Source organism: Babylonia areolata, chromosome 16 (assembly GCF_041734735.1).
Source record: "Babylonia areolata isolate BAREFJ2019XMU chromosome 16, ASM4173473v1, whole genome shotgun sequence".
In the NCBI taxonomy this organism is placed as follows: Eukaryota; Metazoa; Mollusca; class Gastropoda; order Neogastropoda; family Buccinidae; genus Babylonia; species Babylonia areolata.
The window spans coordinates 15,923,243-15,938,068 of NC_134891.1; the positions used below are offsets into that span (position 1 = coordinate 15,923,243).

General features: G+C 45.3%; 1 protein-coding gene across 1 annotated transcript in view; it reads left to right on the forward strand.

The window, feature by feature from the left end:
• Positions 1-870: 870 nt before the first annotated feature.
• LOC143290892 (uncharacterized) overlaps positions 871-14,826 on the forward strand; it is a 33,568-nt gene continuing 19,612 nt past the window's right edge. Inside the window, exons 1-2 of the mRNA XM_076600447.1 lie at positions 871-1,584; positions 13,300-14,499. Of these exons, the coding sequence (XP_076456562.1) occupies positions 13,305-14,499 (1,195 nt within the window). The 5' untranslated portion in view covers positions 871-1,584; positions 13,300-13,304. The remainder of the gene's footprint in view (positions 1,585-13,299; positions 14,500-14,826) is intronic.

Sequence of the window (14,826 nt, forward strand, 5' to 3'; positions counted from 1 at the left end):
TGCAGTAACCATGCAGGTGTTATATGTTGTGGTCACTAACCCTGAATGACATGTTTCGCTGGATTCTTGTGTTGGAGACAAAGAGGCTATACCTGATACGAGCTGTATAAACATCTACCACTACTGTACACACTTACCGTACAACACAACACACACAGACAACCACTGACGCACACGCACAGTTCTCATACGGCACTGACATACACACCGGCGCCGCGCGCTCACGCTCGCGCACAAATATCAGTACAATCACACACACACACACACACACACACAGAGGCACACTGACACACACTACTAAACTCTCTCTCTCTTTCCCACGTACTCATTCACACACACACATACACACACGCACGCACACACTGAGGAACACACACACAGACCAATGACAAAAACCACCACCACCATATGCAACAACACAATATAACAATTCACACTCTCCACTCGAGAACACCACAACAGTCACTGAATTAATGAAACTGACGCCGTGACATATAGTACACTAGAGCAGCGCCTGTCAAACTGCACGCACCGAGGCAAACTGAGGCAGCAGGTCCGTCTATACAGCAGGCTGCAAGTGGCAAAGCCCTCCAGACAAGACCGCCTTCCAGTTGATCTTGTGTCGTCTGCTCACCTCACCGCCCCTTTGGTTGCTCTTCACTCCTCCCCCTGCTCCGCCCCCTTCCAATACACGCGCGCGCACACACACACACACACACACACACTCCACAACCCTGAAGCAGCAACAGCGGCAGTTGAGGTGGAGTGGGGTTGGGGAGACTGGGGAGTCAGGGGGGAGGGGGTAAGCGTATTTGTGGAGGGGGGGGGGGGGGAAGGAGGGGAGGAGGGAGAGAAGCCGTTCACGTGATTGGCTGTCGGTTGGTTGGTCGTCGGAACGAATGAGAGATGGTGGTGGTTTTTAGCCATTGTGAAGCAGTAGTGGTGCGTGAATAAATTGCTGAGGAAGACAGTGGCTCAAGTCAGTCACCATTGTATTGTCTGTGGCTTTAAAGCAAGGCGAGCGTGTTCGTGTTGTTAAAAGGTTTTGTGTGCGTGTACATACACACAGTCAAAACAAATAGAAGTGGACCTCTACTGCCGGACCGTGAAAAGACGGAAGAAAAACCTCTAAAGAGTGTGTTAAAATATCATTACCTGCCAACGAACAGTTGTGTCAGTCATTGTTGACTTTGATGATGATGCAGTTGTCATTGCGCCAGGTTAACTAGGCTGCGAGTTGGTCAATTTTTAATTGAAAAAAAAATTGTTTTATTTTTCACTAGCTGATATCAACTGATCAAGCCTAAAGAAAATTGAACTATAGAAAGAAAGAAGACTACGGTGGTGTGCATTACACAAACTGGAACAAACAAAAACAAAAATATCACTTTATAGTTTGCTGTTGCATTGTCTCTGACTGGTTCTGACACGAGTCAAAGACTGAAAGACTGGCACTGAGTTGGGACGAAGAAAAGAGTGTGACCCGTCGGATCCCCAGTCGTGGACTGAGACTGAGTGTGTACCTAACTTGATCGTCTTTGACGCCAAGATTCTACGCTCCTACACAGTGACACTCCGACACAAGTAGGCATTTCATTTTTTTCTTTTTTCATTTCTCGCTCATTCTGTCTCTCTCTCTCTCTCTTCCTCTTAATATATATATATATAATTGTAGACTTCATTTTTTTCATCTTTGTAGACATGTTTTGAAATAATATAACGGGGGGTTGTTTACTTGTTTCCTGCACTTGTTTTCGTCCACTATTATAGTGTAAATATATAAATATATATATATATATATATATATATATATAGAGAGAGAGAGAGAGAGAGAGAGAGAGAATCAAAGAAATCCTTTTGCCCCTTTTGGGATGCGGAGGATACATATTGAACCACAACAGTCCAACAGTGTAAATCGAAACAAGCAAAACACACACACAGAGTACTACTACTACTGCTACATGTGTACTACTAATAGTACTACTACTGCTACTACTAATTTAGAAGGTAAATCAAACTGCTATATATATATATTTACAAGTGCAGCTACCGATCCTTCCCAAATTTCATACTTTATAAATGCGTTCTTTCCCAGACGAAATGAATTGCATATGAAATTCCCTCCCCCCCCCCTCTCTCTCTATTTTTTTTGCCCCCATTTTTATGTCGTCTCGAAACTCGCTTGTCTTTCACTAGTTTCAGTGTTAAATATTTTTATCGACCAGGTCATTCTTCGGGGATATTTCACAGGAACAGGTGATTCTCTTTTTTCTTTCTTCGTGTACTGTTTCTTTGCCGAGCAGTGTCCCCACCCAACTGCCGATGTGACAGGTGTTGGGTTGGGGGGGAGGCTTGGGGAAAGGGGGCCGGGTGGGTGAGGACGTGGCTACATACAATCTCACACGGCAAAACTTCGCACACGTGTGTGTTCCACACGCCGCACACGCAGTTTTTCATGCACGCGCCGCTGGGCAAGGCGATAATCGTGGCCAGTTAGTGTTGTCGAAGTGTTCGTAAAGCCCAGGCGAGAGAAAGTATTGTTGTCAACGTGTTTGTAAAAACCCAGGCGACAGAAAGCCACGTCATTGTTGTCAACGTGTTTGTAAAAACCCAGGCGACAGAAAGCCACGTTATTGTTGTCGAAGTGTTTGTAAAACCCAGGCGACAGACAGTGTCTTTGGGTCGCAGCCTTAGGCTCTAAGCAACCAGGCTAGCTTCCATGAACCAACCCCCCTATATTACAGTCATCGACTCGAGGATGGAACTGGTAGTTAGAAAGATACAACATCGTCAGCCCCCTTCACATGTGCTTGAAAACGCTGCCCTGTTGGGAGCTGTGGGTGGGTGGGAATGTGTAGTGTCGAGGGTGGTGGTAGTTTTTCGTCTTCTTTTTTTTCTGTTTTTATAAATGATTTTTGAAATGTTTTTTGAATGATGCACTCTGCACTGGCCATTTTTGATCGCGTGTCGTATGTTTTGGTTTCTCCACTGCAACGGGATTTCGTTAAAATTTACAGCTTTGACTTTTGTGTGAAGGACAATAACTCTCAAACTAGGAGACAGATCGCACTGGATCTTTGTACTGCAGCTTTGGGGGTGTGGTGGGGAGGCGGGCGGGGGGGGGGGGGGGGGGGAAGAGGGGGGGTTGAAGTTTTCCTTTTATGGGGACCACCATTCAAACGCCGATTGTCTCCGAAAACCCTCTAGGCCGAGAGAGAGTGTGTGTACCGGGGATGAAAATTGAGCCAAGACACTCTCTTACTATGATCAAATTGCAGCCCTGGTAGTCGGGACAGCAGTTGCCATCCTCTGCTGTTTTGATGGTCAATGTCGGACACGATGACTATCATGGGTGGATGTACAAACTTTGCGCTCTTTGGAAGCACAGGCCTTCATGAGTTAAGTCTATCACTCTATGTGATCACGCGTTGGTTCAGAGTTTGTAGTGTGGTCGGCTGGGCATGCAGGCGACGTAGTTTGATTTGTTTCAGTTTCAGTTTCTCAAGTTGGCGTCACTGCGTTTCGGACAAAGCCACACACACACACACACACACACACACACACACACACACACAATTATATATATCGCTATACCACATCTACTAGCAGATGCCTGACAACTCAACGCGCTTGTCAGGCCTTGAGTGCATGCATAGATCTATATGTTTATGTACAGGACTATCAGAGTGAAATTTTACGGAATATATTTCCAGAAGACAATACCTTTTGTCGCCATGGGTTCTTTTTCAGTGCGCCAGGTGCGTGCTGCACACGGGAGCTCGGTTTAGCGTCTCATCCCGCCGAATGACTAGACGCTCAGTTTGATTTTCCAGTCTTGGGAGATAGAAAGGGCGAGAGCAGGGTTCGAACCCAGGCCGTGACGGACACTCCATTGGCAGATAAGTATATTAGCCATTGTGCCACGTTTTTCCTTTGAGTTGTTGTTTAGGGTGATGGTGTGGAGAGGTAGAGAGCTCATCACGGTAGATCATCAACTCAAGTTTCACACCTCCAGCACGTCTTGGACTGAAGTAGTGTGTGAAGTGTCCGCTTCCACAGTACATCATTGGTTGTGGAGCAGTTCGGCATGTGTGTGTGTGTGTGTGTGTGTGTGTGCGTGTGTGTGTGTGCCATGGGCACATTTTGTCCCATTTTGTCACAACAGATGTTTCTGTGTGTGAATTCAGAGGCTGCTCTCTCCGGAGAGAGTGCGTCGCTGAAGCACAACTGGACAAGTAACGTGTGTGTGTGTGTGTGTGTGTGTGTACATGTGTGTGTGTGTGTACATGTGGGTGTGTGCGCGCGCGCAAAAACATTACACGCCCCTTATCAAACCTTTTTCATCCTCACCACCCACGTCACGTATCGTAAATGGTCCGCGTGTACAAGAGTGGAAATTGAAAAACAACAACAAAAAGCAACAACAACAGAACAGATTGCCTGAAAGAGAATGATTAAAAACAAAAAGAAAAAAGAAAAGTGAAAACAAATGAAAACGTCACCGCACATTCATGTCCCCCTCACCCCCACTCCTTGCGCACTGAACGCCCTACCTCTTTTAAAAAAAGATTATTGGTAATAAGTGTATTCAATGATTGTTTTAAATTGCTGATTTAGTTGTAATGACCTTTTCAACTCAGCACTGTGTATTGAAACTTTTTTTGAAAATTTGATTTAAAGGCATGTCATCTTTACTACCAGTGTCGGTTTTAAATTCCATGATTGGCATTATTTTGGAAATCTTTATGTAAATCTTTATCCGCTATGATACTTTTGCGCACATGCATTTACAAAAATACCTTTTGAACTCTCTCTCTCTCTCTCTCTCTCTCTCTCTCTCACACACACACACACACTCACTCTCTCTCTCACACACACACACTCTTCTTCCATATGCCTTCTACCGCGAAAGTGTGCGTAGGTGCCACGTGTCACTGAGATTTAATAATAATGATATTCTGTTTATTTTGAATTCATATATATATATATATATATTTTTTTTTTAATACAATTTTTTTTACATCTCAAGTTGAGGCAGATCAATGATGCGTGCGCATTAAAAAAAAGAAAGTAAAATAAAAAGAAGAAAAAAAAAGGGGATGTTGGGAGTGGCGAGGGGTGTGCGGAGGGAGGTGGGCGATGATGAAAGACGAAATGATTGTCTACATTTCACACCACAATATCCATTCATCCATTCACTGACATGGTTTGTAATAGTTATTTTACATCCCAACCCCCCACACAAAACAACACAAAAAAGAAAAAAGAAAGCACACACACACACAGAGAGAGAGAGAGAGAGAGAGAGAGAGAGAGAGAGAGAGAGAGCTTTTGATTTCTCAAATTGACCAGTTAGAGTATTATTATCATAAAGGAAAGAACAATTATTTAATTAAGCAACATGTGCATCCCGAACCATACCAGCTGAATATTCAAACTGATCATTTGAGTCGCGGTCTAGGTGTTCGTCAGTCGGATGAAACGATGAACCGGAGCCTGCACTCAGCGCGTGTAAAAGAACCAACGGCAAAAAATAGGTTGTCCCTGGCTAAAAGTCTGTTAAAAAAAAAAAATTGTATTGTAATACTACTTTTTGTTGTTGTCACAACAGATTTCTCTGTGCGAATTTCGGGCTGCTCTCCCCAGGGAGAGCGCGTCACTACACTGAGAGCGCCACCCATTTGTTTTGTATTTTCTCCTGCCTGCATTTTTTATATTTGTTTTTCCTATATGTTTTGATAGTAAAAGAAATATACTTGCATGAACAAAAGAAAAAAGAAAAGAAAAAACAGGTGGTGCTGTACTGTGGCGACGCGCTGTCAACAGCCGGGGGGAACAGCCCGAATTTCACAAAGAGCAATTATTAATCCATCGTGACAAAAAGTAATACAATAAAATACACTAACAGCTTGATGTGTTTCTTTTCAGAGTCTTAAAAAAAAGGAAAGAAAAAATGATAAGATGTGGTGTTGAACTCATCATTTGGAAGCAAAGGTGTGTGTGTGTGTGTGTGTGTGTGTGTGTGTGTGTGTGTGTGTGGTAATAAAAGTGTTAATCATTTTGCTCCTTTTCAAACGGACTGGCAAACAAACCGTCAGTACTGCCTCAACGTAAGTCAGTGGAGCTGAGCTCAGGAACAACTGGGTCATAAATTTGCACGATTTAGAAACTTGTGACTTTTGGCTTATTATATATATATATATATATATATATATATATATATATATATATATATATATATATATATATATTCTCGAAGCAAAAAAATAAAGCAAATAAAAGAAAACAAAAAAACCAAACCAAAACAAAAAAACAACAACAAAAAACAACCACAGCAAAAAACAAACACAAAGCAAAAACAACAACAAAAAAAACAACAAAAAAGCTGATAAAATAGCGAATTAAGATAAAATGGTACAAATCCAATGGGATCAGAATGCCTTTGGTTAATCGTACACGCTGTAATTCAGTCTTTTAGATATTTGATTGTTTATATTCATTGTTATTATTATTATTATTGTTGTTGTTGTTGTTGTTTTATTAACAGAAACCATGAATCTGCTTTTGGGTGCTTAAATCATTAAGTGTTGTCATAATACAGTCATTGGCACTACACTACTACACACCTTTGCTTTGCACAGTGCCAAGAATGGCAATTAGATTTACGAAAAAAAGGAAAAATCTTGTGAAATGTCCATTGTTTCGCAGTTGTTGTTTTTTCTGATTTTTTTTAAACTAGTATTTTACTTTTACCTGTTTAAAGTTGAAATACATCTTTTAGAATAGTGTTATTATTATTATTATTATTATTATTATTATTATTATTCATGTATTATAAATGTGTGTGTGTGTGTGTGTGTGCGCGCGCGCGAGCATATATGTTTGTGTTTGTGTTGTGTTTGAATGTAATTATGTAACTGTATTCTATGTTTTTATTAAACCGGACGGACGTCATAATCTATGCAACCTTATCAGATAGTGAAATAAACAGGAATAACGTCTTTATGGTATTTATGTTTATATATATATATATATATATATATATATATATATATATATATATATATGCCAACGACGGACAGCGTACACGTTGATGCTGATTATGAGTTAGACTGACTGTGCAGGGTATGATTTTACCGATGCGCAGTGGGTTTTTCTGTTTTTTGTTTATTAAATATTTTTTTCAGATGATTCTACGGATAATTCGCTGTACATAACCATACGGATAATGGGCACTGTATTTTCATACCGATAATTGATTGTGTATATATATTATACATACATACATATTTATACCAATAATGGGCAGTTTATATTTATATACCAATAATGGACAGTGTTGTTATTTTTTTGTATTTGTAAAAAACCAACAGCAACAACAACAACAACAACAACAAAAACAGTAATGGGCAGTGTATATTTATACTTAAGCAGGCAATGTGTATAGTAACAATATTATACCAATAATGGGCTTTGTGTTTTTATTCGAATACTGGGCAGGGTATGTACCAATAATGGCAGTGAGATCAGTATTCGGCAGTGATGGCCAGTGCATATTTATATAAACAGAACTTTTAAGAATACCAATAATGGAACAGGGCTACCTTCCACAGTCACGAGTGTGGCAGATTTTTGCGTTGGGGTTGCATTCATCGACGAGCAGAACAGTTTTATATACAAAATAATAACCGACCATTAAACAAAATAACATATATATATCTCAAACTTTCAGAGTAAAAAAAGAAGAAAGCAACAACAACAACAAACACAAAAAAAACAAAAACAAAAACAAAACAAACCCGAAACAAAAACAAACTATAAAAAAACACAAAAAACAAACAAACAAAAAAACACACACCAAACAAAAAAAACAAAAACAAACAAAAAACCACCAACAACAAAAAACGACAGCTCTACTCGATATTTGACGTCAGCTTTATCTGGAGAGTAATATCTATTTATTATGAATATTTAATATTACCGATGATTAAAAGAAACTGCAGAGTTTTTTTTTTTTTTAACTTGTACATCGTACCATAGGGTCGGGCGGGGTGCATGTGTGTTTTGGGGTGGTGACGTGGGGGCCATTTCATTCTTGCTCACACGTTTTAAAATTTTATTCAGTATGTTGTTTAGGTGTTGGCGCAGTTTCCATAAATGTGAGTTGAAAAGAAAATTAAATTTTTATTAATTTTTTTCTTGTTAAAAAAATTATTAGAAAGAAGAGGGACGTGGGGTGTGTGGAGGGGAGGGGGGTTTGATTGTCTCTGAATTTACAAAAAAGGAGAAAAAAAATGGTGGGTGAGGGGAATGAGGGGGTATGATGGTGTCTGCATCAAATGAAAAAAAGAAAGGGAAAAAAAAAGGGGTTGAACTTAGATTCCAAACGATATTGCTGACCCTGCTATAACGTCCAAGTCGGATGTCTGACACAAAAAATCACGTTGTTCTCTGCAGTTGACATGGAAACCATTACTCATATAATGTGCCAATGGTGGGTCGGCCAACATGGCATACGTACCGATACATCCCCGAACAGGAAGCTGTGTACCCATGCCGGTACCGATAACAGACTGCTGGAGAGTTCCGCAAGCCATCTTGGATCTTGCGCATGCGCATCTAACTTTTACTCGAAATCGCATGCGATATTAAAGGCAATCGACACAGGCAAAAGCAGCAAACATGTGCTGTCCCCCATTTCTTCAGTTGACAGCCTCCATTGCTACTTGCACCAAATTCTATACTAATGCACAATAAAAAAAAGAAAAGAAAAAAGAACAAAATATGAAGCAGTAAGTCGAAGAAAGAAGCCTTCGGTTTCGCACGTTCTGCCTCTCTCGATCGCCTCTGTTGCTGGAAATGTCGGAGAGCCAATCAACTTTGAAAGCAGTGATGATGTCACGGGCCTCTGTAAGTCACGTAAACACGAAACACTCCAGCGGTCTGTTGTATCGAATTACCTTTTTTTTTTGTCTTTTTTGTTTTTTGTCACAACATATTTCTTTGTGTGAAATTCGGTCTGCTCTCCCTGAGAAGAGCGCATCGCTACAGTGCAAAGTATTTGTTTCACTACCAAAGTCGATTTTTGATTTCCAGGCCACCACTCAAGGTCTAGTGGAGGGGAAGAAAACACTGGCGAGTGGAGGATTCGTTCCCATTAGTATTTACTTACTCTCGTTCGTTTCTTAGGCCACCACAATAAGATATGTGATATATATATATTGATATATTATATGATTGTCGCGTCCGACCATGACCTGACCGCCAGAACAGCAGTGGAGGTAACGGCTGTACCGACTATAGAGGCTGGAATTTGATTATAGTGGAGAGTGTCTTGAACAAGTTACATCCCCACTCTTATCTCTCGGCCACGAGGGTCTTCGGACAGTCGGCGTTGGGAATGATCCCCAGTGAAAATACCAACTAGCCCCCACTCCCCCACCCCCCTCCCACCAAGGCTGCAGCACTATACGTCAGTGCAATCTTGCCTCCCCTGCTTGAGAGTTGGTTAATATAGTCCTTCGCAAAAATGACTAAAACTCAATTATAAGACGACCACAATTTTCTTGACATGTCCACGGCACTGTTTCAAGAGTTATTGTTATCTTCACTGTGACGTGAACGATGACGGCACGTACTGTGGTTGTCAGAGAGGTGATGACATGCCGTGTTTAAACAACGCTAACACCATCCCCATGGAGCCACGCGCTTGAGATTTATGTGTTCAAGAAACATGCCTGGCAAACAGTGGTCTGGATACCTGGCTGGCAAACAGTGGTCTAGATACCTGGCTGGCAAACAGTACCTGCTGGCAAACAGTGGTCTGGATACCTGGCTGGCAAATAGTACCTGTCTGGCAAACAGTGGTCTAGATACCTGGCTGGCAAATAGTACCTGTCTGGCAAACAGTGGTCTGGATACCTGGCTGGCAAACAGTGGTCTAGATACCTGGCTGGCAAACAGTACCTGCTGGCAAACAGTGGTCTGGACACCTGCCTGGCAAATAGTGGTCTAGATACCTGCCTGGCAAATAGTACCTGTCTGGCAAACAGTGGTCTGGATACCTGGCTGGCAAACAGTGGTCTAGATACCTGGCTGGCAAACAGTACCTGCTGGCAAACAGTGGTCTGGACACCTGCCTGGCAAATAGTGGTCTAGATACCTGCCTGGCAAATAGTACCTGTCTGGCAAACAGTGGTCTGGATACCTGGCTGGCAAACAGTGGTGTAGATACCTGGCTGGCAAACAGTACCTGTCTGGCAAACAGTGGTCTAGATACCTGCCTGGCAAACAGTACCTGTCTGGCAAACAGTGGTCTAGATACCTGTGTAAACAGTACCTGTCTGACAAACAGTGGTCTAGATACCTGCCTGGCAAACAGTACATGTCTGGCAAACTTCTTCTTCTTCCTCGTTCGCCTCCCGTTGGATGAGCAGCCCGGTGTCCTCGATGAAGGCTGCCGTCCGTCGCAGCTCCTCCAGGGTGCCGTACAGTTTGGCTTCCACTGCTGTCGGTGTTGGCCAGTATTTCCTCCTGGATGCTGCATGCGTCCTACAGTCTTGAAGGATGTGGTCGGTTGTCATTGGTCCCTCACCACAGAGGCACTCTCCACTCTGTCCAATGCCAAATTTTGTGTGCATGTGGTGGAGCAGGCGGTTGTGTCCAGTCCTCAGGCGGAAGATCTTGACCTGTTCCCGTCGTTCCAGCAAATGGTATCTGTTTTCTGGGTTATATTTGGGGTGCTGGAGGCGCCACTCTATTCCTTGCTGTGCCTTGATGATTGTCTAGATTTCATCGTATGATACCAGTTTGTTGGCCTGCTCCTTCTGTGCACCGTCTTTTGCCAGGATGTCCGCTTTTTCGTTGCCTCTGATGCCACAGTATGCTGGTACCCATTGTATCACCACTTTCTCCACTCTGGCACTCAGGGCAACAAGGGCTGAAGTGAGATGGTTCTGTTCTTTGCAGCGGGAGTTCTTGACGGCTTGGAGCACGGAGAGAGCGTCTGAGAACACCACCACCAACCCTGTTGTTCTTGTGGAGTTCTGCGAGACTGTTGTGGCTGCCTCACAGAGGGCTTCTCGCTCAGCTCGGAAGTTGGTGGAGTATTTTCCTGTTGGGATTGCAGTTGCTTCATCTCCGTCTTTGTATCGGAGGAAGATTCCAGCTCCACCGTCCCTCGTTGCTTCTGTGGCAGAGCCATCTGTAAAGACATGGGTCCAGTCTTCCTGGGGGTACTGGTTGCAGATGTACTCCATGGCCAGGGCCTTTCTTTGGGTGTCTGACTGTTGTGTGACGACTGTTAGGAACACCTGCATCTTCCAAGATGGGTGGGTGACATTTGCCGGGATAGGCTTTGCTTCATGTTCCATCAAGACTGGGGTTTGTCTTTCAAGGCGTCTTGACTGGTGGATGAAGCTGCCTCTTTTCAGCCGGCTCTTGGTGGGTCTGCTCATTCTGTTGTTCATTGGATGGTTTTCAAGGCGTTTGAATTTTGCTGCCTGGATGAGGATCTTTGTGTCCCTTCTGTTCTCCAATGACTGTAGCCCAGTGGTCTCCTCCATCTTCAGGATTTGGGTGGATCTCATGGCGCCAGTTATGACACGCTGAGCTTGGTTCTGTATCTTGTTGAGATAGTCGAGGTTAGACTCTGCAGCTGATGCCCATGCTGATGTCCCGTAATCAATTACAGGTATATAGTCTCTTTCGGATACGTTCATCAGCCCCCCCAGTCCGTTCCTGCACGTTTCTTCATGACCGCCAGTCTCAGCTTGGCCCTGCTACAGCATCTAGTGATCTGCTGTTACCAAGTGAGCCTGCGGTCAAAGGTCGCTCCCAGGTAGGTAGGTGTGGGTTCCTCTGCAGCTTGTAAGGCTGATGGGTCGGTAGCTGTCAGCCTTCGACTTGTCCATTCCCTTTTTGTGAATGGGGATCATGTCTGCTTCCCTCCAACACTGGGACTGATCCTATCTTCCAGCTGGAGTTGATTGTTAAAAGGACTGCTTGCTATTCATCCCAAGATGCAGAATCATTTCATTTGTGATTCCGTCTGGTCCAGGTGACTTCTTCAGGTTGAGGCTCTGCAACGCTTCCTCCAGCTCTTTCTCTGTGGAAGCTGAGGTCATGACTTCCTCTTGGGGCTCTTTCTCATGAAGTTCACCTTGGGCCCTGTACATTTCAGCTCTATATTCAGGAGGCACTTCGAGATTGCTGATGTTTTCATAGATGTCTATGAAGTGGTCTGCTGCTTTCTTTCCAGAGAGGTAATTTCCATTCTCTTGTATGGCAAACAGTGGTCTGGATACCTGTCTGACAGTGGGCTAGATACCTGTCTGACAAACAGTACCTGTCTGACAAACAGTGGGCTAGATACCTGTCTGACAAACAGTACCTGTCTGACAAACAGTGGTCTGGGTACCTGTCTGACAAACAGTACCTGTCTGACAAACAGTGGTCTGGGTACCTGTCTGACAAACAGTACCTGTCTGGCAAACAGTTTTTTGGGTGCCTGTCTGGCAAACAGTGGTCTTGATAACTGTCTAGTAAACAGTACCTGTCTGGCAAACAGAAGTCTTGATAACTGTCTGGCAAACAGTACCTGTCTGGCAGACAGTGGTCTTGATACCTGTCTGGCAAACAGTGATCACTCAAGATACCTGTCTGGCAAACAGTGATCACTCTAGATACCTGTCTGGCAAACTGTGAAACAGCACCTCTCTGGCGAACAGTACCTGTCTGGCGAACAGTACCTGTCTGGCAAAGATTGGGAGAGGAGAGTTCCACGATGGTAATGATGCCCCGAGTAACTCTCGGCTCGTTGTCAGCAAGATGGTTTGGAAACAGTACTAGAGTGGGTTTTGAGTGCTTGGAATAGGACGACTGAACTCCCATGACTTCAGCTTTCAAGTAGAAAGTTTTCTTTGATCATTGTCGTGGTTACTGTGGATCAAGAACTTGAACTTCCATTTTGGTCTTTTGTCTGTGTCAATGTGCCTATCTGTTTGTCTGTCTGTCTGTCACACACGCACACACACACACACAAGGACACACACACACACACACACACACACACACACACACACACACACACACACACACACACACACACACACACACTCAGTGACTTAGAACACACCGCCACTTAAAAAAAACGATGTTTTTTTTTCAGTGCACTTTTGTTATCACTGTCACTTTCGTGGATGATCGACTGACTGATAAATCTATTTCTCCTCCTCTTCCTCCTCTTCCTCTTCATCCTCTTCCTCTTCCTCCTCCTCTTCCTCTTCTTCCTCCTGACAGCACGGATGACTCAGAACCACCACTCCCCAGCCAGCTCAACACCAACATCTCCACCCACGCCAACACCACCACTACCACCACCACCACCAGAACCGGCAGCAAGTGCGACAACAATAGCAACAAAGTCGACGGCGTCGACTGTGACGACGGAGACATCCCCGCGACAGCTGCCCACCCCTCCCAGCCCGTTTCCTCCACCCCCTCAACACGTCATCATGACGGCCATCCGGCCACAGCCTCTCTACTCCCAGCCCCCCCTCCTCCTCCTCCCCCCCTCTTCCACCACCTCCTCCTCCTCCCCTTATCCCCCTTCTACAGGCTTCTGCGCCACCTCCGGCCCCTTCCCCTCCTCCCTTCCTTTCCCGGCCTCGGATTTGGCCAGTCTGGTTACTCCTCTTCCTCCATCCTCCTCCTCTTCTTCCTTCTCTTCTTCTTCTTTTCCGTCCTCCACTGCATGGCCCTTCGGGTTCTACCCGTCGCTGCTCCCGTCATCCTGGGTGGCTGGGCCTGAGGAAGAAGGGGGAGGGAAACGGGTATGTTTGGGAGGAGGAGCAGGAAGATTGGGACGGGAGTTGGTCAACGGTTACTACCCAGCTGTTGTCAACCCGGCCTTCTTTTGGACCGGCGGCTACACTCCTACTACCACCACTCCTCCTCTTCCTGCTGGTGGTGGTCATGGGTCTTTGGTGGTGGGTCCAGATTCGGCGAGAGATTTCTCCTCCCCCTCCCCCTCCGCCGCCGCCGCCGCTGCAGCTGCTGCCTTTGCCGTCGGGGCGTCGTCGATCCCGATGTTTGGCGGCGGAAGTTCTTCACCCCTGCATTACGCCCCTGCTCCTCTGACCTTGACCTTCTCTGCAGCCCCGGAGACCCCGTCGTTGTCGTCGTCGTCGCCGCCGTCTCCCTTCGCCTCCACACCTGTCGATCTGTCCGTGTGCTCACCGTCGTCGTCGGAGAAGCGAAAGACTGCTTCTGCGTCGGCGTCATCCATGACGCTGCCTTCGTCGTCGTTGTCGTCATGTCACTGGCCGACGTTGCCGTTACTGTCTGCAGGGAGTGCGGAGGAGGAGGAAGGGGTTGGGGCCGTGAGGGGGAGGAGGAGGACTGGTGATGATGGTGATGGTGATGCGAAAAGCCCCTCCCCGCCGCCGGTGGCGCTGACTGGGCGGTGTGCTCGACTGGAGCGGTCGTTGGAGAGTGATGGTGAGTGTGTGTGTGTGTGTGTGTGTGTGTGTGTGTGTGTGTGTGTGTGTGTGTATTGGGGAGGGGGGAGGGTGCTAAGGGAAGGGTTTTTTGTTTTTTTCGGGGGGGGGCGGGGGAGGGGCGGCGGCGATAGGAGGAGGAGTGTGTGTGTGAGTCGGGGATGGGGTGAGGTGGGGGCTAGGGGAACTGTTTTGTTGGGGGTGGGGTGAGGCGGGGATGGGGAAGCGGTACGGGGAAGTGTGTGTGTGTGTGTGTGTGTGTGTGTGTGTGTGTGTGTGTGTGTGTGTGTGAGGTCGGTGGTGGGATGGGGTTAGGGGGCTAGGGGAA